This window comes from Lissotriton vulgaris, chromosome 7, assembly GCF_964263255.1.
Source record: "Lissotriton vulgaris chromosome 7, aLisVul1.2, whole genome shotgun sequence".
Lineage (NCBI taxonomy): Eukaryota > Metazoa > Chordata > Amphibia > Caudata > Salamandridae > Lissotriton > Lissotriton vulgaris.
The window spans coordinates 110,434,311-110,458,279 of record NC_141695.1 but is presented as its reverse complement, the minus strand read 5'-3'; the positions used below and the strand labels follow the sequence as shown (position 1 = coordinate 110,458,279).

The 23,969-nt window shown below is 50.8% G+C and overlaps 1 protein-coding gene across 1 annotated transcript; it reads right to left on the bottom strand.

Annotated features, from left to right (window-relative positions):
* LOC147700933 (uncharacterized) lies at positions 1-21,708 on the bottom strand. Its single transcript, XM_086929274.1, has 4 exons — positions 21,454-21,708; positions 20,460-20,467; positions 19,481-19,997; positions 1-111 (listed from the first exon to the last, which is right to left on the bottom strand). Exons 1-4 carry the CDS (start codon positions 21,706-21,708, stop codon positions 1-3), a joined length of 891 nt encoding a protein of 296 aa, XP_086785400.1.
* Between the last annotated feature and the right edge of the window lie 2,261 nt (positions 21,709-23,969).

The window sequence follows — 23,969 nt, the reverse complement described above, 5'->3', positions numbered from 1 at the left end:
TCACAACTTGTGGAGGAAGAAATAGCTTAGGAAGGTGAATTTAAAGAGGTAACTAGAGTTGCTTTTGAAAAATACACTTCCCACCTTCTTCTTTAGCTCTCTATCAGAGTCCTGGGGAGACAAAGTAAGAGTAATATTTGTCTTTGAGCTTCTTTCTTCTTCTTTCCCTTTCTGAAAGTGTCCCTTTTTGGTGCTCTTCTTTAAGTTATCTTTGGAGATGACTGGCCATGCATGCAAGGACACTTTCCACCCTTTTGAACGTCCAAATAAATCATGTCAGACACTTTTAGGATTTTCCTGCACACTCCCGTCCAAAGCCAGGACACGTCTCCTCCCTTCATGTATGTCACCATCATGGAAGTCTTGATCTGATGGACTTGAGATGGCTAGATGGCCTCCAGGACTTTGGCCCCCATGTCACTTCCTACACAGTTGCCTTGGCTCAGAGCACATTTTAATGAGGTCTTCTCTTGATTTCCCCTCGCCTCATGTACTTACTTTGTCTCTCAACTACTAAGTTCCACACAACTTTTTTCCTGCTCCTCCATTTCTGGGTCCTTTCAAAGACAGGGGTGACCCGTCTATAACCACAGATCTGGTACCGCTGCTGATTCTGAAAGTACAAGGTGCACACAAATGGGTTATTTCCTCCCCATACACCATTGTTTCTCTAGTCCTCAAGTGAGTTGAGCTACTGCTGATGAAAAATGTGCTGCCTCCCCTTTCTCCTTCCCTGTGATGATCAGAACTTCTCACACCCTTGCAGGAGGATCAGAGTGTGGTGCCAATAGGTCAGAGGTGAAAGCCTTTGCATTTTCTAAAAGATGGATACCAAGCATACAAACTCTGAGATCTCCTGACACATTTGCCCTTCCCTCTTCAACTGGCCCTGCCTAGACTTGGATGGTAAACATTGCCATCATCAAAAGTTACTGTCGACTCTAATATGTATACTCTATGCCTAAATTTTATGTCAAGCATATCTGTGTTCAGTACCAACAAGCATATCTGTATTCAGTAATGTTTGCCATTATTTGGTTTAGGTAGTTTGTATTGCTTTGGCAGAGCATGTTGCCTGCTTGGCACTGGTGTTATTTATGTGTTCAGGTTACTTTGTATCCGTGTAGGTTAGAAAGTGGCTTATACCTTGGATTGGCTTGTTGCATCCCTTTGTCCCTCTATTTAAGCTTTTACATGTGTTCTTTTTATACATGGCTTTGCTGCCGAGCCAGCCTTTTCTTCGAAGGAGTTTCTTCACGTGTTAATTTGTTGCACCCTTCACTAAGTGAAGTGTAGGAGCGCTGGACTTTTTCAAGTTGCTTTTATTTAGTCTTTGAGGCCTTACTAAGTAGACTTGAAGCAGAGAACAAATATTTGTATTTGACCTTTTGATAATGAAATCATTAGTTTGGTGTATGTAATTGTGTGTGTTTTTTTAGTCGGTTATTTTTATGTCTTTTTTTATATTTTTGATTCTCCCTTGACAACACAAATGATTATGTTGGTTCAGCACCCTGGGCTTATAAAATTGACTTTTTCTCCAGCATGGAGAGACCACGGCAGTAATGTGTGTAGCTGAGAAGGGGGATTTTAGACGAAACCTCCACAATACTTTTGGAACACATCAGTGTCAGATTGAATAGTTAAATTTGCCACGTCTTCTTTTACACATATGGCCATGAGATGACAGATGCAGCAGAGGGAGAGGATGTAACTTTTCGGCTAGAGCTGTTGACTTCGAAGCTCGGAAACTGGCACACTCAACATTCTGTGATTCTGGGCAAATCACAATCTCCCCTTGTGTTACAAAAATGAACGTGTCAATATTTAATGAAACTGGTGCTCATGTAAAGCTCTCCGATACCTGATATCTTCAGGTCGAGTTTGCGCTATATACAACTCTAAAAACGAAAACAAATGTGGGTCATGTCTGTCTTTGGCAGCATCAATAGTCTGTGTACAAGCCCACATCTTCTGACTTCTGAAAAAGGATGTGGTACACATTGTGAGTTAGGCAGATAAGAGCTCCAAGCTGGCCTATTCCTCTTCCATATTCCTTTGGAGCTAATGGTTCTCCTCTAGTCACCAATTTCAAGTAAGTCTACATTAAAAATTACCTGCACGTATAATGGCAAAATGAATGTATGTCTCATAACAGAAACAAGACTTAACTTTTGCATTCACTCCCAGTCAACACAGAATCATTTTAGAGACTAATTTATTAACCAACTGCCCGCAATATCACTGTAAGCACCTCCATTCCAAGATTTCTCCCAGTCATCAGTGATCAACTCTTTACTCGTCCACACTACCTATGTTTTATAGATCTCGCCTGAGCCAGCGCATGCGCTGTCTCTGGCGAGACTTTTAGAAAGTGGGCTACAGCTTGCTGTTACTCGCGCGGGCACGCACTTACAAGCAGAGGCGCAATCTGGCTTTCCACTCTCGTCATGGGGCATCAGCTTTTAAGATACGAGAGCTTCTTCCACATTCCTAAAGGCGATAGCTTCCTTGTCATTTGCGTTACTAAGCAATCATGGGCGGAGCCAATATGTTAAATGAAATGAATCCGGTTATTCGTGTTTACAAGTATCTCCTGAGAAACACGGCGAAACTTTCAAACGACTGGAGATGCTTGTAATCAGCTTTCAAGTTAGGAGAGCTTTCTTTCACATTCCTATAGTCAATAGCTTCCTTTTCATTTGCCTATATATCCCTACCTCTCTTCTACCCCTCGACCTCTTCTCTACATCTCTTCTACCCCTCTACTATTCTTCTACCTCTATACCACTACTCTACCTCTCTTCTATCCCTCTACCTCTCTTTTTCCCTCTACCTCTCTTCTACCCCTCTACCTCTCTTCTACTCTTCTACCCCTCTACCTCTCTCCTACCCCTCTACCTCTCTACTACCCTCTTATACCCCTCTATCCCTCTTCTACACCTCTACCTCTCTTCTACCCCTCTACCTCTCTACCTCTACTCTAGCTCTCTTCTACCCTTCTACCCCTCTAGCTCTCTACACCTCTACCCCTCTAACCTACTACCCCTCTACCTCCCCTCTACGTCTCTTCTACCCCTCTTCTACCCCTCTACCTCAACTTTAGCTCTCTTCTACCCCTCTAGCTCTCTTCTACCCCTCTAGCTCTCTTCTACCCCTCTACCTCTACTCCACCTCTCTTCTACTCTTCTATCCCTCTACCTCTCTTCTATTCTTCTACTCTCTACCCCTCTTCTACCTCTCTACCTATCTTCTACCCCTCTACCTATCTTCTACCCTTCTACCTATCTTCTACCCCTCTACCTTTCTTCTACCCCTCTACCTTTCTTATACCCCCTCTACCCTTCTTCTACCCCTCTACCCTTCTTCTACCCCTCTACCGTCTTCTACCCCTATACCCCTTTTACCCCTCTTGTACCCCTCTACCCCTTTTCTACCCCTCTACCCCTTTTCTACCCCTCTACCCCTTTTCTACCCCTCAACCCCTCTACTACCCCAAACTCCTCTACTACCCCTCTACTACCCCTCTACCCCTCTACCCCTCTACTACCCCTCTTCCGCCACTCTACCCCTCTACCCCTCTTCTACCCATCTACTACCCCTCTTCTACCCCACTACTACCCCTCTTCTACCCCTCTATGCCTCTACCCCTCTACCCTACTACCCCTCTACTCTACTACCCCTCTTCTACCCCTCTACCCTACTACCCCTCTTACCCTCTAACCCTCTTCTACCCCTCTACCCATCTTCTACTCCTCTACCCCTCTACAACCCCTCAACTCCTCTCATACCCCTCTACCCCCTCTACTACCCCTCTACCCCTCTTCTAACCCTCTACCCCTCTGCACCTCTATCCCTCTACTACCCCTCTTCTATCCCTCTATCCCTCTACCCCTCTTCTACACCTCTACCCCTCTTCTACCCCTCTAACCCTCTTCTACCCCTCTAACCCTCTTCTAACCCTCTTCTACCCCTCTACCCACTCCTCAACCCTCGACTACCCCTCGACCACCTCATACCCCATTACCCCTCTACTACCGCTCTACTACACCTCTACTACCCCTCTACCCCTCTTCTACCCCTATACTACCCCTCTTTTAACCCTCTACACTGCTACCCCTCTACCCCTCTATTACCCCTATACTACCCCTACATCTCTATACTACCCCTATACCCATTTTCTACCCCTTTTCCCCTCTACTACCACTCTTCTCCCCCTCTACCCCTCTTCTACCCCTCTACTACCTCCTTACCCTTCTTCTACCCCTCTACTACCCCTCTACCTCTCTACTACCCCTCTAACTCTCTACTACCCCTCTACTACCACTCTATCCTTTGACTACCCCTCTTCTACCCCTCTACCCACCCCTCTACTACCCATCTACCCCTCTACTCTTCTACCCATTTTCTACCCCTCTACCCCTCTTCTACCCCTCTACTCCTCTACCCTGCTTCTATCCCTCTACCCTGATTCTATCCCTCTACTACCCCTCTACCCCTCTTCTACCCCTCTTCTACCCTTCTACTACACCTCTGCCCCTCTACTACCTCTTCTACCCCTCTTCTATCCCTCTACCCCTCTTCTACCCCTCTTCTACTCTTCTACCCCTCTTCAATCCCCCCTCTACCCCTCTACCCCTCTACTACCCCTCTTCTACCCCTCTAGCCCTCTTCTACCCTCTGCCCCTCTTCTACCCCTCTGCCCCTCTTCTACCCCTCTACCCCACTTCTACCCCTCCACTACCCCTCTACCCCTCTACTACCCCTCTACCTCTCTACTACTCAGGTTCAGGTTTCAGGTTTTAAAGTCTTTATTTCGATTTTTAGCAAATCATAAAAGACACATTAAAATACAAAAGAATATAACTGATTCAATTAGAACATCCAAAGAAAAACAATACTATAAGAAATATTTAAACACTAACAAAAGATATACAAAATAAGTATACAAATAAAAAGAACATTTCATGACAAATGGATAAAACAGGATTAAATTTCAATTAATGAATAAAGAAACCTGAGTATTTTGTATGAGAATAAAAATCATTGCATTAAAAGGTCAACATTGCAGTTCAGAATTGCAAAAAAGAAACAAGGGATGCAGATGATGAAACAAAGTCGTAGAATGATTAGCAGCTACATAATCAAACCAAACAGAGTATGGCCAATTGCAAAATAACTTTTGTACTTGGCGCTAAGGCATGCTGGTTTTTAGCCTTAGGAGCCAAGCCCATCCCAGATACTTTGCCAAAGTTACCACAAAGAGTTCTGAGGTGTTAGTCCTAAGCACCCATATGGCTTCCATCGCTGTTTTAAATGGTAGTTTTTGAAACAAAGGTTTTAACCATTTCTTTCGGGGTGCCCCGTACCTTGGGCAGGCAAAAAGAAAATGACCTTCAGATTCAATATGACCTGTGCAGCATGTACAATAGGGCGATATCCCTGTAGACCGTTTGTTCAGAAAGGTGTTTAAGGGCAAAGCGCCCACTCTAAACTGGTGGTACAACTTCTTATCTAACGGTCGAGATATAACATCCCAGTATGGTTCTCTCGATAGGTCAAGTTTGAATGTTAAAAACCTGCCTGTAAGGTCGTTTTTGTTGGACAGCAGGACTCTTTTTAGGCGGGTTGTGGCCCAATATAGTGATTTAAATTCGTCTTTGGGTGGGAAAACGTTAGATTGTGGGGATGTCCAGAGATGTTCCAAGCCCATGTCTTTAAGAATGGATTGGACTGCAGAAAGCCATGGTATTTTCCCTGAACCCCTAATAGACCTGACTTCCGACAGTTCTTTTGCAAAGAGGGATAGATCTGGGGATGTCCATATCCGTCTCCACAATGCCACTAACCTAAATCTTGCCATCTCATTAATAGGTGGGGAACCAAGGTCCAAACGGAGGGGGATCAAGGGTGTAGACTGTGGGAGGCCCACTAAATTTCGAAGGAATCTACATTGAGTTTTGAACAGGTTAAGCAAGTCCATGTGGCCCCATAGTTCAGCGCCATATAAGATGGGTGTAGAGATTTTAACGTCATAGATCTTAAGGGCCGGTAGGACCCGTTTTGTAATTGATTCCTTCTGCTCTTTAACGAGGCAACCAGTCAGCCTGGCAAGTTTAAGATGTTGCATATTAATCTGGTCTTTCCATCTTAAACGGCTATCGAGGGTAACCCCTAAATAGGTCATGGTATCGACCTGTTCGAGGTTTACTCCATTCAACTTCACTGAACTTCGGACTGAGTGGTTTTTTGTAAAAACCATAAATTTTGTTTTCCCCACATTGACTACCAAATTATTGATGGCACAGTACTCCTCGAAGCGGTCGAGAGCCCGCTGGAGTCCGCTGCGTGTTTTTGAGAGGATTAGAGTGTCATCTGCAAAGATGAGTAAAGGGAACCTCATCCCTGCCAGCATTGGTGCATCAGTGGGGGTATCCATGAAAAATTTAACAACTTGATCGATAAAAAGGAGGAAGAGGGTAGGGGCCAGGACACACCCCTGGCGGACACCTCGAGTTACGGGGAATGTTTCCGTCACTTGTCCCTGACCCCCCCACCTCACCCTCGCAAAGTTGTCCTCATGGAGTCTTACAATGAGGTCCAATAATTCTAGTGGGCACCCCAGATTTTTCAGCACACCCCATAGCCTGTCCCTAGGCACTAGATCGAAGGCGGACTTCAGATCAATGAATTCAGCATAGATGGTGCCACCACCCAACCACACCTCCTTCCAATAGATCAGGCAGAATCTAAAAACCTGATCTATGGTGCTCATTCCTGATCTGAAGCCCGCCTGCATGGGTGACAGAATATTCTCCGTTTCGATCCATCCCTGGACCCGTCCTAGAACCATGCGCGCCACTATCTTTTGAATCGAATCGATTAAGCTGATAGGGCGGTAGTTGCCTGGAATGGATTTATCACCCTTATCCAGTATTTGGGTGTCTTTCATAGATTCACATGCCTGAATCATTCCCCGTCGCTGAGACGGGAGCCTCCGGTACATAAAAAAGTAATGTCCTAAGGACATACATAGAGAATATAGGCCTAAGGGCCTCCCCTTTTGGGGCCTTTCCACGTCCTTATGTAAAAGGACCGAACTCTCATCGTTAGCCAATCAGCTCCGACCTCCTTCTAGAACCTTCCCGGGAGGAGCCTCCGTCCCTCAGATTTTCTACCGCACGTTGTGCTAGGGAGTCTCCAACCTGAGCTCTTCAGGTTTCCAAAAAAAAAAAAAAAAAAAAATATAAGGCCCCGAACTCCGCACCTGCCTGCCTGACCGGCCACCCCAAACCGGACTCGGTTGTCACTCAGGCGGCCCAAAAACAATCCCGAAACCCCTCCTCGCCGCTGTCCGCGCCCCCGGACAAGGAAGGAAGGAAGCTGGACACCATAGGCAAGAGGTTCTCCACCACATCCGCCATGTCCATCAAGGTGGCAAACTCCATCGCCCTCCTGGGCCGATACAACCGCCAGCTATGGGAAGACATAGCTCCCTACCTGCAAGGCCTGCCGGCCACGGTCCAGGACGAGGTGAAAGCTCTTCTGGCGGAAGGACAAAACTCCGCGGCTGAAATTATCGACTGCGCCATCGACGCAGCCATGACGGGATTCCGCCAGTTGGCAGGGGCTGCCGTGCTCCGCCGCCAGGGCTGGCTCAAGGCGACGTCTTTTCGGCAGGAGGTCCAATCTAAGGTGCTGGATATGCCGTTCGATGGGCAATTCCTCTTTGGGGAGAAGATAGACGAGGCACTCCAGGCCATCAAAAAAGACACCGACACGGCGAGGGCTCTGGGCTCCCTCCAGTCCCGGAACCAATCCTTTCGGGGAGGCCGCTCCAGAGGTCAGTACTCCTACAGAGGTTCCTACCAAAATCGGTCGTCCTATTCCTATGGCAACAGGAACCAACCCCAGCAGAAACAACAGTCCCGACAGTCATCCTATGGGAGATCGTCCTTCAGAGGCAAATCCGCCAAGAAGGGCACTGGCGGCCGCCAGTGACCACTTACTCCAGCCAGTCCCACCACCGTCTCAATCCTTTCGAATTGGGGGAAAACTGACCCACTTCCTCCACAATTGGCGAAAAATCACTACGGATCGGTGGGTACTACAAATAATTCAATTTGGACATTCCCTCGAACTGGTCAACACCCCTCCCAACACCCCTCCACTGAAGCGTACTCACAGACACCTGCACCTCCTTCTCCAGGAAGTCGCTGCCATGTTGGTCAAAGGAGCCATCGAAAAGGTCCCGGACTCCCAGAAAGGGAAGGGTTTTTATTCCCACTTCTTCCTGGTCCAACAGAAAGGGGACAAGTGGAGGCCGATCTTAGACCTCCGGGCGCTCAACGCCTTCCTACGGAGTCAATCCTTCCGGATGGTCACAATCCAGGAGATCCTGGGTGCACTGGAAAGAGGCGACTCGATGGTCTCCCTAGACTTACAGGACGCCTACTACCATGTCCCCATCCTCGTCAGGCACAGGAAATACCTAAGGTTCGAAATAGCGGGCAGACATTACCAGTTCAAGGTCTTGCCGTTTGGCCTCAAATCTGCCCCACGTATCTTCACAAAGTGCTTGGCGCCCGTGGCTGCCTTCCTGCGACAAAGGGGTCACCAGGTGTTCCCCTACCTGGACGACTGGCTGGTGAAGGCTCCTTCCCCGGAGGACGCGCTGGCTTCCTTCAACGCCTGCAGCGCTCTTTTCCAACAGCTGGGTCTGACGATCAACCTCAAAAAATCATGCACTACTCCGTCAACGAGGATCACCTTCCTAGGGGCAACCCTGGACACGGAGCATGCGAAGGCTTTCCCCTCAGAGGACAGGATCTGCAAAGTACTGTCTCTGGCCACGGCGGTGGCCAAGAAGCCTCGCATCAAGGTCCGGACGTTCACCTCCTTGCTAGGGATGATGTCTTCATGCATTCTCCTCGTACCGCACTGCAGGCTCCGCATGCGCCCCCTACAGGAAGCGTTGGCGAGGCAATGGAAACAGTGTTCGGGCTCATTCGACGACATTCTCACAATCACGCCGGCCATCATAAAGGCCCTGCTGTGGTGGAGAAACAGGACTCACCTGACGGCCGGATTGCCGTTCCTCCTGCCGCCGGCACCACTGGTCATCACGACCGATGCCTCACTGGAAGGCTGGGGCGCAGTACTGTTAGACCTTCGAGTCAGCGGCAAATGGGACGCCCAGGAAACACAACTACACATCAACCTCCTGGAACTGAGGGCAGTGTACCTGGCTCTACAGGCCTTCCTGCCACGCATCGGCTCTTCCCCTGTGCTCGTCAAAACAGACAACACCACGACGATGCACTACCTGAACAAACAAGGGGGAACGCGATCTCTCTCTCTCTCACGAGAATCGCAAAAAATCTGGAACTGGTTGGTGGCGCACGGCCTCTCCCTCAAGGCGGAGTACGTTCCAGGGAAGGAGAACACGATCGCGGACGCCCTCAGCAGGCAGACCTCTCTCTCCCACGAATGGGAGCTCAACGGCGACACGGTGGCCCACGTCTTCTCACAATGGGGCACCCCGAGGATCGATCTCTTCGCGACGGCAGAGAACACCAAATGCCGAAGCTACGCAAGCTGGCATCCCCAACGGGGGTCGCTGGGAAATGCTTTTTCCATCGGCTGGTCCAGCGTGTTTGCGTACGCTTTTCCGCCGTTCCCGATGATACCGAGGCTCCTCCGGAAGATGAGGACGGAACCGTGCACGCTGATACTGATTGCTCCGTACTGGCCGAGACAACATTGGTTCTCGGATCTTCTTCGCCTATCCACCAGGCCCCCGATTCACCTGCGACAACTCCCGAACCTCTTGACAATGTCCGGAGGCCAGGTACACCACCCGAACCTCCGTTCGCTCAACTTATCGGCTTGGCTCCTGAGCACCTTGAGTTCGGGGAGCTAGACATACCACAGGACTGCAGGGCAGTACTGGCCAAGGCGAGAGCGAGCAGCACGACCAAGACCTACTCGCTGAAGTGGAAGAGGTTCTGCGTGTGGTGTTCGGAACACGACTTACACCCGCTCCGGGTCACCCCAGTACAGCTGCTACCATACCTACTGCACCTGGCTCAATCGGGACTGGCTCACGCCTCCATTAAGGTTCATCTGGCTGCGATTTCTAGGTTCACCAGGGCCCCATCGGGACCCTCCCTCTGGTCCAGTCGACTGGTGAAACAATTTCTAAAAGGACTTTACAGATCCTTTCCGAGGCCTCGGAAAGTTCCTCCAACCTGGCAGTTGAACTTGGTGCTAAACCAATTGATGAAACACCCATTCGAGCCCATACACCGGGCATCGCTCAAGCATCTTTCCTGGAAAACGGCTCTCCTGCTAGCCCTGACGTCGGCCAGAAGGGTCAGCGAACTTCAGGCGCTGTCCATTCAGGAACCGTATCTCCAATTCAGGCACGACCGAGTGGTACTCAGGCCCAACCCTAAATTCATTCCTAAAGTGCCGTCAGACTTTCATCTGAACGAACCAATTGTCCTCAAGTCGTTCTTTCCGGACCCTTCCACGGCAGCGGAAAGGGCGCTGCATTCCCTGGACATTAAAAGGTGTCTCAAATTCTACTTGGACAGGACCAAAGACGTCAGGAAGTCTTCTCAACTCTTTGTAGCCTACAGCAACCCGAGAATGGGGCTGCCCTTGACAAAACAGAGCATCTCACGCTGGATTTCTTCAGCAATTGCTTTCTGCCATGATCAGGCCGGACGGCCTTTGACAGACCGAGTGGCTGCCCACTCGACCAGAGCGATGTCAACGTCAGCAGCGCTCTTCGCTGGAGTGACGATCCTGGACATCTGCCGAGCGGCGACATGGAAGTCCCCGCATACCTTTTCCAAGCACTACTGCCTGGACATCGAACTGCAGAAGGACGCTGCAGTGGGACAAGCGGTGCTGCGCCATCTCTTCCAATAAGGTGAGCCTTACCTCGTCCCGCCATCCAGGTATGCACATTCTTCATGGTTTTCTCTGCTATATGCATGACTGTATATTACCATGTTTCTCTCATGTTGTCTGTAATCTATGCAGGCCTGCTAGATGTGAGAATGTGCTTTACCACTATGCATGTATAACTGCTGGCTACTCTGATTCAGGCATGTGAATCTATGAAAGACACCCAAATACTGGATAAGAAATGCGTTACTTACCTGTAACAGCAGTTATCCAGTATTGGTGTCTTTCATAGATTCACATGCAACCCTCCCGCCTCCCCGGTAAGGACTCACGTACCTCTATGTCTACATTGCGACACCCTAGCTGGGTGCGTACGAAAATCTGAGGGACGGAGGCTCCTCCCGGGAAGGTTCTAGAAGGAGGTCGGAGCTGATTGGCTAACGATGAGAGTTCGGTCCTTTTACATAAGGACGTGGAAAGGCCCCAAAAGGGGAGGCCCTTAGGCCTATATTCTCTATGTATGTCCTTAGGACATTACTTTTTTATGTACCGGAGGCTCCCGTCTCAGCGACGGGGAATGATTCAGGCATGTGAATCTATGAAAGACACCAATACTGGATAACTGCTGTTACAGGTAAGTAACGCATTTCTTTTTGTAAATTGGAACAATTTCGGCCCCTTTCCAAGATTTCGGGACTGTAGCTCCAAGGGCCAAAGTGTTAGCTATCCTGGTAATATACGGGAGCCACAAAGTGGGATTAGATTTAAATAGATCAGCCGGGATCAGATCCATACCGGGGGCTTTACCTCGAAGAGTGAGTGTCAACGCCAGGTCAACCTCAGCAACCGTAAAGGTGAGTTTTTCACTTTGTGGGGTCTGCAAGAGTGCATTGCCTAAGGGATTAATAGCCTCATCATCACCAGCTCTAAATTGGGCCGAGTAAAATGAAACCCAATCCTCAAGAGGCACATTGTTTCCCGGGGTAGAAGAGTCTATATTTTTTCCCCATTTAACCAAATCCCAAAACCTTTTCTGATTGTTAGTGGAAGAGGCCTCCAGGAGGTCTGACCAGAACTCATCCTCCCACTCCCGTTTAGCTATACTAAGGGTTTTTTTGTAGTGAAGTCTAGCAGCCCTCACTCCAACCATGTCCCGAGATTTAATGGCTGAAATGAGAGCTGCATGTGCCTCTCTACATTTCTTGTTATACCATTTTTGGGGCAAAGGGTTAGTTTTAATAGTAACATTCCCACATGGTTTGGATAGCAGGGTTTTTAAGCGGTCAAAACAATTAATATGGACACCCATCACATTATTGGCTGATCCAATATCCACCCCCGACATATCTATTTGCAACATTTCATTAAGTGCATTCTCCACTACAACATTGATATTATTTAGTAAACACTCATCTTCCATAACCCGTGACCACTTCAATCTCCTCCTGTCGTTGGTAAGTTGGACGTCCCCTGTATAGGTGGCAGATGGCTCTTCGTGTCTGTTTAGACCCGGTATCTTCAACGATAGAGACAGTGGATTGTGATCTCTTTCCGGGCGCTCTAATACTGCCATGTCAATTAGCAAAGCCCAATGTTCCATGTCCAGTAAGATATAGTCAATGCGGCTCTGCCTCTGGCCATTATCGAAAGTACAATTTCCCTTCACATCCGAGGCGGAGCGGCCATAACATGCACGGAACCCATTTTGTAAACAAAAAGCCATCCAGGACACTGCAGCCTCTGTTGCTTTAACCCTCTTCTCCACTTGTAAGTCCGGGATGCCCCATACTGAATCGTCTGCCATAGTCCAGGTATCTCCCATATCTAGCATAGGTTTTATAGTACAATTTAGATCGCCAGCAAGAATGGTAGTAATGCCTCTGTCCATTTTCGTAATCATATGATCAACAAGGTTCAACAGGGGTGGGCTTCGACCGCCAGACAGACCTCTAGCATAAATATTAACAATGTTCATGATTTGCTTGTTCCCTTTGTTTATTATGATGGAGAGGAGATCCTGACTCGCCATCGCGAACTCCGTTGGATAGAGACCCAGGGATTGTTTCACCCAGATCAACAAGCCACCTGCGGCCCGCCCTTTACCTCCTTTGATTGCGGGTTTGAAGAAGTTAATATAACCCAACTTATGAACAGGCTCCGTTGCCAATGTTTCCTGCAACAGGATAATATCATAATTGTCCATAAAGTTTGACCAATCCGTAGACGCAAGGCGCGCCTTAATACCCGCTATGTTCCAGGACAAAATTTTTAAATGATCTTTCAGGTTGTCTGGCAACAGAGGGTGAAGGGGCTGTACAGATCCATGAGACACCCCTGTATCATCATTAACTGCTAAGTACTTAACACAATCTGCTGGGACTGTGATTTTGTCCTCGGTCAAGGACCCCTGGGTAGCTACGTATGGTAGAGGGCTGTTTAGCACAAACGCTTGGCCTCCTTCCCCGTCTACTCGATTGGTTAATTGGATTGGGCACACCATATTATGTTCAATGGGCTCTTGGGCTACCACACTACCAATTAAAGACTCACTAGATGGATCGTTGAGTCAATCTATAGCTTCAAGGCCAGAAAGGGGTCCGAAATGATTAAAAAGAAAGGGACGCTGGCAGTCAAGCGGGGTTAATGCCAGGGGATGTCTTGCAGCAGGACCTTTACGAAACAAAGGATAAGATTGGAAGGGTATTTGCCTGCGCGGGTAAAAGTAGGATAAAGCTAGTGTTTGTACATCCCCCTGCCTTGCAAACCTGGGTTCTCGTTTAATAGCATCTACCACCCATGAGTCTTTGAACGAGATAAGGATACAATCTCCTTCTAAGTCTTTTACCTCCGGCCCCACCCAATCTACTCTCCTCACATACAATATCTCCGTGGGGGTGGAGGGGGGTAGCGGGCGATTTTTGTTCAACCAGAAAGTGACTTTATTGCGGAGGTCACCATAAGATTCCCTTGCACCCGGTTTTAATGGTGCTACGCCTGTCAAAACGATGGTGTGTAGGGCTGCTTCAGGCGGTAGGTCAACACTGGGAATATTTGGTCTTTTACGCCCCCCCTCCCTATGATTGGTGGAAGCAGTGTGTTGGGCTCTTGAGGTACTTGGGGGAGGAAGATTTAAATTAGGTTGTGTGGGAGGATCCATAGTTTGACGCCCACCAGTATTTTGTTTAGCCACTGGTTTCGATTGGGGCTTTAGTACCTGAGTGTGAGTGCTAGCTCCTAATTTGGAAGAGGTGGTAGAGGTGGTATTGATTTTTTGACCCCCTTTAAATATGGTGTTATTCATTCCTATGGTTTTATTAGGGAGATTTTTACCCTTTTCCATATTGTTGTTGCTGGTAACCTTACTGGATGCCTTACTGGGTGCTGATGTATTAATAGCACCCGTATTATTTGAACCAAGTAATGCTTCAAGCATCGTATGGTTTGAATGGATCAAATCCTCCATACTATCGATTTTAGAGGTCATGAGCCTAGTCCGCTCCAGGACTGGTAAGAGTAGTGTTTTAAACATGGCCTCCATTTTTGCCAACAGAACCTCATCAGTATTGAGGCACATGGGACAAGTGGTTGAGGAGCCCAAAGCTAAAAGGGAGGGGCATAACATGTTATTAGGCACAGAGGGTATTAGCGGGTTTGGGTGAGGCTCAGGCCCCTGACACCATTCCCCTTGGACTTTGTTTACTTCACTGGTTTTTAGGTTTCTTTCCCCTGACATTCTAGAGTCCTGTTTTCTCTTTTTGGTATTGGGGCCAGGATTGGATATAGGGGGATTAACATTTTCGACAGAGTTAGACATGTTGGACTGGTTGAGGAGAGGAGATCCAGAGAGCTGGCTAAGATCCTGCTCCTCACTAATCACGGAGTCATTATCTTCCTCCCCGTCCCCCTGTGTGTCTTTGGAAGCGTTTATACTATTCCTTTCTTCCTTTGTTTTATCCCTTGTTGGGCTACCCCCAATATTTTCTAAATGGACTATTGCGTCCGTAGAGGTAGTATGGACACAATTGAAGGCAGCATGGGGTGCAGAGGGTGCAGGGGAGATAGATGTGGCTAAAGCCCCCAGTGAGGATCGCTTTCCACTAATTAGGTCTATTGACAATCTTTTCTCAACCATGGCGATTTCCTTTTCCAAAATACCAGTGGCCCGTGTTATAAAAGCGTCCAGGGGACCAGAAACGACGCCCTTGGTGGTATTAATTTGGACAGTACGTTCCTTCCCTGATCTTAACGGCATTTTCTATGGTCTTCTTGACGTCCAGGGGGGGTGGACCTAGGCCGGACTCTGCCGTACTCGAACGGCCTCAAACGGCCCGCTCTTTGCCCAGTCTTCGCCCCGGTCGCTCCCGCGCGCCCCCGCGCAGCGTGGGAGCTCTGTATTTGTAAGTCAGGGGACCAATGGGCTGGGTTGAAGGGGGTGGGGCGAGGCGGTCAGGGAGAGCGGGGCCAGGTGACTCGGCCACTCGCGCACACCGGGACTCCTGGGAATGCGAGTCCCGGTTGCCGCTCGCAGCCCTTCTACCTTGCACAAGCCCCACCGAGGCACCAAGCACAGGAGATCCAACGCGGGACCTGCGGAGCGGGTTCCGCGAGGCGTGGGTAAGTGAGCCTTCGCTGTCAACAACGCCGTCCAATCTGATAGAGAGAGTGTCCCAAGGAGCAGCAAGTCCAAGCCCCTTTTACAGCAGATGGGGGTGGGGCGAGGCGGTCAGGGAGAGCGGGGCCAGGTGACTCGGCCACTCACGCACACCGGGACTCCTGGGAATGCGAGTCCCGGTTGCCGCTCGCAGCCCTTCTACGTTGCACAAGCCCCACCGAGGCACCAAGCACAGGAGATCCGAAGCGGGACCCGCGGAGCGGGTTCCGCGAGGCGTGGGTAAGTGAGCCTTCAATGTCAACAACGCCGTCCAATCTGATAGAGAGAGTGTCCCAAGGAGCAGCAAGTCCAAGCCCCTTTTACAGCAGATGGGGGTGGGGCGAGGCGGTCAGGGAGAGCGGGGCCAGGTGACTCGGCCACTCACGCACACCGGGACTCCTGGGAATGCGAGTCCCGGTTGCCGCTCGCAGCCCTTCTACCTTGCACAAGCCCCACCGAGGCACCAAGCACAGGAGATCCGAAGCGGGACCCGCGGAGCGGGTTCCGCGAGGCGTGGGTAAGTGAGCCTTCGCTGTCAACAACGCCGTCCAATCTGATAGAGAGAGTGTCCTCTACTACTCATCTTATACCCCTCTACCCCTCTTCTATCCTGCTTCGACCCCTCTACCCCTCTACTCCTCTTCTACCCCTCTACCCCTCTACTCCTCTTCTACCCTTCTACCCCTCTTCTAACCATCTTATACCCCTCTACCTCTCTTGTACCCCTACCTCTCTTCTAACCCCCTAACTCTACTCTACCACCCACTACCCCTCTTCTACCCCTTTACCCCTCTCCTACCCCTCTACCCCTCTCCTACCCCTCTACCACCCCTCTACTACCCATCTACCCCTTTACTCTTCTACTACCCCTAAACCCCTCCTCTATGCCTCTTCTACCCCTCTATCCCTCTTCTACACTTCTAACCCTCTTTTACCCTTCTACCCCTCTATCCCTCTTCTACCCCTCTTCTTCCCAGCTTCTGCACCTCTTCTGCCCCTCTTCTGACCCTCTTCTGACCCTCTTCTGACCCTCTTCTACACCTCTACTACCCCTCTACCGCTCTTCTACCCCTCTTCTACTCATCTTCTACCCACTGTAACTAGGAAAGACACTGTGTCACGACAGCATCACTCTGCAGCACCACAGCATCACTCAGCACCACCACAGCATCACTCAGCACCACCACAGCATCACTCAGCGCCACCACAGCATCACTCACTCAGCGCCACCACAGCATCACTCAGGATCACTACAGCATCACTCAGGACCACCACACCATCACTAAGCACCACCACAGCATCACTAAGCACCACCACAGCACCACTCAGCACCACCACAGCACCACTCAGCACCACCACAGCATCACTCAGCATCACCACAGCATCACTCAGCTCTACCACAGCAATATCACTCAGGGCCACCACCACAGCATCACTCAGCACCACCACAGCATCACTCAGCATCACTCAGCACCACCACAGCATCACTCAGGGCCAGCACAGCATCACTCAGGGCCAGCACAGCATCACTCAGGGCCAACACAGCATTACTCAGGGCCAACACATCATCACTCGGGGGCAACGCAGCTTCACTCAACACCACCACAGCATCACTTAGCACCACCACAGTCTCACTCTGCATCACCACAGCATCACTCAGCGCAACCACAGCATCACTCAGCGCCACCACAGCATCACTCAGGACCACCACTGCATCACTCAGGACCACCACAGCATCACTCAACACCACCACAGCATCACTAAGCACCACCACAGCATCACTAAGCACCACCACAGCATCACTAAGCACCACCACAGCACCACTCAGCACCACCAATAAAACTAAATCTGGCTCCCCCCTGGATGTATGTCCTCTTAGGATTCTCAAACAGTGCAGAGAAATCTTCTTGCCTCCGCTGGTTGATATTATGAATAAAGCCATGAGGGATGGCCTTTTTCCCACCCAATGGAAAAACGCGGTGGTAAAACCTTTACTTGAAAAGGCCTCTTTGGACCCTGCGGTTCTAAAAAATTTCCGGCCCATTTCACTCCTCCCAGCCCCAGCAAAGATGCTAGAAGCACATCTTAATAAGCATCTTGCCGCATTTATAGAGAACTCGGGTTGTCTTGACTCCTCCCAACATGGATTCAGGAGGGAACACAGCACTGAGTCGGCCCTCACCATCGTGTTGGACAACATCTGCACGCGTGTTGATGGGGGCCAGACCACCCTCCTGATCCTCTTGGATCTGACGGCAGCCTTCGATACCCTTTCTTCCTCAGTATTAACAGCTCGGCTGAGGGAGGTTGGGGTTCAGGGGCAGCCTTAGATCTACTCACTTCTTTCCTCAATCACCGAGTGCAAAGAGTGAAGTTGGGGGAGTATCTATCTCCATCCCTGCCTGTGCAATGTGGAGTCCCTCAGGGGTCGGCTCTGAGTCCGACCCTATTCAACATCTATTTGACCCCACTTGCCAGGCTAATTAGATCCTATGGGATGGAGATGGTATCCTACGCGGATGACACCAGATCCTCGTCTCTCTCTCCCAGTCAGGTGCCCCGACTGCCTCCAATTTCAGATCCTGTATGGAGCCAGTCGGGCAATGGATGATTTACAATTCATTGAAACTGAATGGAGAGAAGACGGAGGTGATGGTGTTTGGAGGGAAAGAGGATGTATGGTCATCTGGTTGGTGGCCAGATTCATTAGGAGCCTGCCCCACCCCCACCTCCTCTGCTAAAAATCTTGGGGTCATGATTGAGCCCGCCCTCAATCTGGATAAACAGGTCAACAGAACCATCTCTACCTGTTGGGGCATTATTTACATCTTTAGGAGGATCAGGCACTACCTGTCATTACAGGCAAGGAAACAGCTTGCAGTTGCCCTTATTGGCTCCCGGCTGGACTACAGCAATGCGCTGTATGTGGGAATGAATAAAAGTCTACTGCAGCGCTTGCAGGTAGTCCAGAACGCTGCTGCCAGGTTTGTCCTGGATCTTCCCAAACGTGCCTCAGCTACAGCGGCTAGAAAGCTGTGACACTGGCTTCCCGTGGAGGACCGTATCCGCTTTAAGACCCTGTGTATGACCTATAGGGCATTAGCTAAAAACAATCCCACTGGTGTAGGATCCATCTTGTCCCGCTACACTCCTGTTAGGAATTTGGGCTCCTCGAGTAGACTTCTTCTGTCAGCCCCTCGATTCAGGAGAACTAAATGGGGTGGCAGGGCTTTTTCCACCCTGGCACCCAAATGGTGGAACTCCCTCCCACTGGAATTAAGATCCCTACCCACTCTCCAGGCTTTCAGAAGTGCCCTGAAGACCCACCTCTTTGTACAGGCCTGTCTGTAATGGTGACATGCCCATGTTTATGACATATTTTGTTAGGCGCCTTGATGCCTTCGGGTTAGTGTCTGCGCAATATAAGTTTTATTCCAATCAAAATCAAATCACCACACCACCACAGCATCACTCAGTGCTACCACAGCAATATCACTCAGGGCCATCACCACAGCATCACTCAGCACCACCACAGCATCACTCAGCATCACTCAGCACCACCACAGCATCACTCAGGGCCAGCACAGCATCACTCAGGGCCAGCACAGCTTCATTCAGGGCCAGCACAGCTTCATTCAGGGCCAGCACAGCTTCATTCAGGGCCAGCACAGCTTCACTCAGGGCCAGCACAGCATCACTCAGGGCAAGCACAGCATCACTTAGGGCCAGCACAGCATCACTCAGGGCCAGCACAGCATCACTCAGTGCCACCACAGCATCACTAAGCACCACCACAGCATCACTCAGCGCTACCACAGCAATATCACTCAGGGCCACCACCACAGCATCACTCAGCACCACCACAGCATCACTCAGCGCTACCACAGCAATATCACTCAGGGCCACCACTACAGCATCACTCAGCACCACCACAGCATCACTCAGCGCTACCACAGCAATATCACTCAGGGCCACCACTACAGCATCACTCAGCACCACCACAGCATCACTCAGCGCCACCACAGCATCACTCAGCGCCACCACAGCATCACTCAGCGCCAGCACAGCATCACTCGGGGCCAGCACAGCATCATTCGGGGCCAGCACAGCATCATTCGGGGCCAGCACAGCATCATTCGGGGCCAGCACAGCATCACTCGGGGCGAGCACAGCATCACTCGGGGCCAGCACAGCATCACTCAGGGCCAGCACAGCATCACTCAGGGCCAGCACAGCATCACTCAGTGCCAGCACAGCATTACTCCGGGCCAACACAGCATCACTCAGCGCAACCACAGCATCACTCAGCGCCACCACAGCATCACTCAGGACCACCACAGCATCACTCAGGACCACCACAGCATCACTCAACACCACCACAGCATCACTAAGCACCACCACTGCATCACTAAGCACCACCACAGCATCACTAAGCACCACCACAGCACCACTCAGCACCACCACACCACCACAGCATCACTCAGCGCTAGCACAGCAATATCACTCAGGGCCATCACCACAGCATCACTCAGCACCACCACAGCATCACTCAGGGCCAGCACAGCATCACTCAGGGCCAGCACAGCATCACTCAGGGCCAGCACAGCATCACACAGGGCCAGCACAGCATCACTCAGGGCCAGCACAGCATCACTCAGGGCCAGCACAGCATCACTCGGGGCCAGCACAGCATCACTCGGGGCCAGCACAGCATCACTCGGGGCCAGCACAGCATCACTCGGGCCAGCACAGCATCACTCACAGAATAACAACTGCCTCCAGCTGAACGCGACAAAAACGGAGGTGATGATCGTTGGAAGGGAAGCGGATCACTGGGGGGACGGATGGTGGCCTCCGGAGCTGGGATCAGCGCCGGCCCCTGTCCTGGAACTCAGGAATCTGGGAGTATGGCTTGACCACACGCTAAGCTTTGTGACTCACACGAAGAGTGGCGGCCAGCTGTTTTGGAGTATTACGCGGGCTAAGACCCCTGCTCAGATTTTTTGATGCTACTACTAGACAGCTGGTCATTCAAGCAATGATTATCTCTCGGCTGGACTACGCCAGTTCACTCCTTTTAGGAGCAAACCAAGCCGAGATTCTTCGTCTTCAGCGAGTCCAGAACGCTGCGGCTAGGGCGGTGGTAGGTTTGCCCCGAACCTGCCCCACCTCTAACACTCTGCGGTCCCTGCACTGGCTCCCGATAAGTAAGCGAATCCAATTCAAGGCTCTTTGCCTGGTTTTTAAAATTCTTAGAGAGTTGGCACCCGTGATACTCAATAAACTGCTCTCTCCCTACGTTCCCACCCGCTCACTCCGATCTCTTGGACAGGCCTTGGTGGTTGTCCCCCGTTTTAGACTTAGTCGGATGGGGGGCCGCTCCTTCCGCGTGAAAGCTGCGACCCTCTGGAATGCGCTCCCTTTGGAAATCCGCCTCCTGGATGATTTAATATCCTTTCGTAGGGCTTTGAAAACCTTCCTGTTTTAAATGTTCCCTGTTTTTAATGCCTCTGCTTTTTGTTACTGGATTGAGTGTTGTGTTGTGTTTACCTTTCCCTGCGCCAGGACGCTCCTTCGCTGGAGCAGCTGTGCGCATTAAAATGCAAAATAACATAACATAACATAACATAACTCAGGGCCAGCACAGCATCACTCAGTGCCAACACAGCATTACTCCAGGCCAACACAGCATCACTCAGGTCCAACACAGCATTACTCAGGGCCAACACAGCATCTATCGGGGACAACATAGTGTCACTCAACACCACCACAGCCTCACTCAGTACAGCATCACTCAGCACCCCCACAGCATCACTCAGCGCCACCACAGCATCACTCAGCACCACCAAAGCATCACTCAGCACCACCACAGCATCACTCAGCACCACCACAGCATCACTCAGCGCCACCACAGCATCACTCAGCACCACCACAGCATCACTCAGCGCCACCACAGCATCACTCAGTGCCACCACAGCATCACTCAGCGCCACCACAGCATCACTCAGCGCCACCACAGCATCACTCAGCACCACCACAGCATCACTCAGCGCCACCACAGCATCACTCAGTGCCACCACAGCATCACTCAGCACCACCACAGCATCACTCAGGGTCACAATAATATCACTCAGCGCCATCACAGCATCACTCAGCGCCACCACAGCATCACTCAGGGTCACAATAATATCACTCAGCGCCACCACAGCATCACTCAGGGCCAACACAGCATCACTCAGCGCCACCAGATCATCACTCAGCACCACCACAGCATCCCTCAGCACCACCACAACATCACTCAGCACCACCACAGCATCACTCAGCGCCACCACAGCATCACTCAGCGCCACCACAGCATCACTCAGCACCACCACAGCATCACTCAGCGCCACCACAGCATCACTCAGTGCCACCACAGCATCACTCAGCGCCACCACAGCATCACTCAGCGACACCACAGCATCACTCAGCACCACCACAGCATCACTCAGGGTCACAATAATATCACTCAGCGCCATCACAGCATCACTCAGCGCCACCACAGCATCACTCAGGGTCACAATAATATCACTCAGCGCCACCACAGCATCACTCAGGGCCAACACAGCATCACTCAGGGCCAACACAGCATCACTCAGGGCCAACACAGCATCACTCAGGGCCAATACAGCATCACTCAGGGCCAACACAGCATCACTCAGGGCCAACACAGCATCACTCGGGATAACACAGCATCACTCGGGGACAACACAGCATCACTCGGGGACAAAATAGCATCACTCAACACCACCACAGCCTCACTCAGCACCACCACAGCATCACTCAGCACCACCACAGCATCACTCCGCACCACCACAGCATCACTCAGCACCACCACAGCATCACTCAGCGCCACCACAGCATCACTCAGCGCCACCACAGCATCACTCAGCGCCACCACAGCATCACTCAGCGACACCACAGCATCACTCAGCACCACCACAGCATCACTCAGGGTCACAATAATATCACTCAGCGCCATCACAGCATCACTCAGCGCCACCACAGCATCACTCAGGGTCACAATAATATCACTCAGCGCCACCACAGCATCACTCAGGGCCAACACAGCATCACTCAGGGCCAACACAGCATCACTCAGGGCCAACACAGCATCACTCAGGGCCAATACAGCATCACTCAGGGCCAACACAGCATCACTCAGGGCCAACACAGCATCACTCGGGATAACACAGCATCACTCGGGGACAACACAGCATCACTCGGGGACAAAATAGCATCACTCAACACCACCACAGCCTCACTCAGCACCACCACAGCATCACTCAGCACCACCACAGCATCACTCCGCACCACCACAGCATCACTCAGCACCACCACAGCATCACTCAGCGCCACCACAGCATCACTCAGTGCCACCACAGCATCACTCAGCGCCACCACAGCATCACTCAGCGACACCACAGCATCACTCAGCACCACCACAGCATCACTCAGGGTCACAATAATATCACTCAGCGCCATCACAGCATCACTCAGCGCCACCACAGCATCACTCAGGGTCACAATAATATCACTCAGCGCCACCACAGCATCACTCAGGGCCAACACAGCATCACTCAGGGCCAACACAGCATCACTCAGGGCCAACACAGCATCACTCAGGGCCAACACAGCATCACTCAGGGCCAATACAGCATCACTCAGGGCCAACACAGCATCACTCAGGGCCAACACAGCATCACTCAGGGCCAACACAGCATCACTCGGGGACAACACAGCATCACTCGGGGACAAAATAGCATCACTCAACACCACCACAGCCTCACTCAGCACCACCACAGCATCACTCAGCACCACCACAGCATCACTCCGCACCACCACAGCATCACTCAGCGCCAGCAAAGCATCACTCAGCGCACCCACAGCATCACTCAGCACCACCACAATATCACTCAGCACCACCACAGCATCGCTCTGCACCACTATATCCGTATCACTCAACGCCACATCAGTATCACTCAACACCACATCAGTATCACTCAACACCACATCAGTATCACTCAGCATCGCCTTTGCAATAGTACACCACCACATCATCACTCAGCAAGACCTAAGTATCATTCAGCATCACCTCAGCATTGTCTCAGCACCAGTCACCACCACCACCACCACTTCCTCAACATCACTCAACACCACCCCAGCCTGCTCTTGGAATCTGCAATCTGTTGATTGTTCTTTGTTAGGCTTTCGTGGTCGGGAATGGTGAAGGTGATCAGCCCTTCTCCTGCTCTTATGATGCTGGGGGCCGGATCCTCATCGTGCCCTATCCTTGCTGAAGCCGGGAAGGTGGAATATTTCTTCTCAACCTTTTTGGCAAAGAACTCTGCCACCCTGTTGC

Excerpts from the sequence above, each read along its gene's own strand:
- LOC147700933 (XM_086929274.1), bottom strand. The coding sequence starts at position 21,708 with ATGGCGCTGAGTGATATTATTGTGACCCTGAGTGATGCTGTGGTGGTG. Across the intron at positions 112-19,480 it reads TGGTGGTGCTGAGTGATGCT|GACTCTGATAGAGAGCTAAA; the intron begins GTAGTGGTGGCC and ends TTGTCTCCCCAG.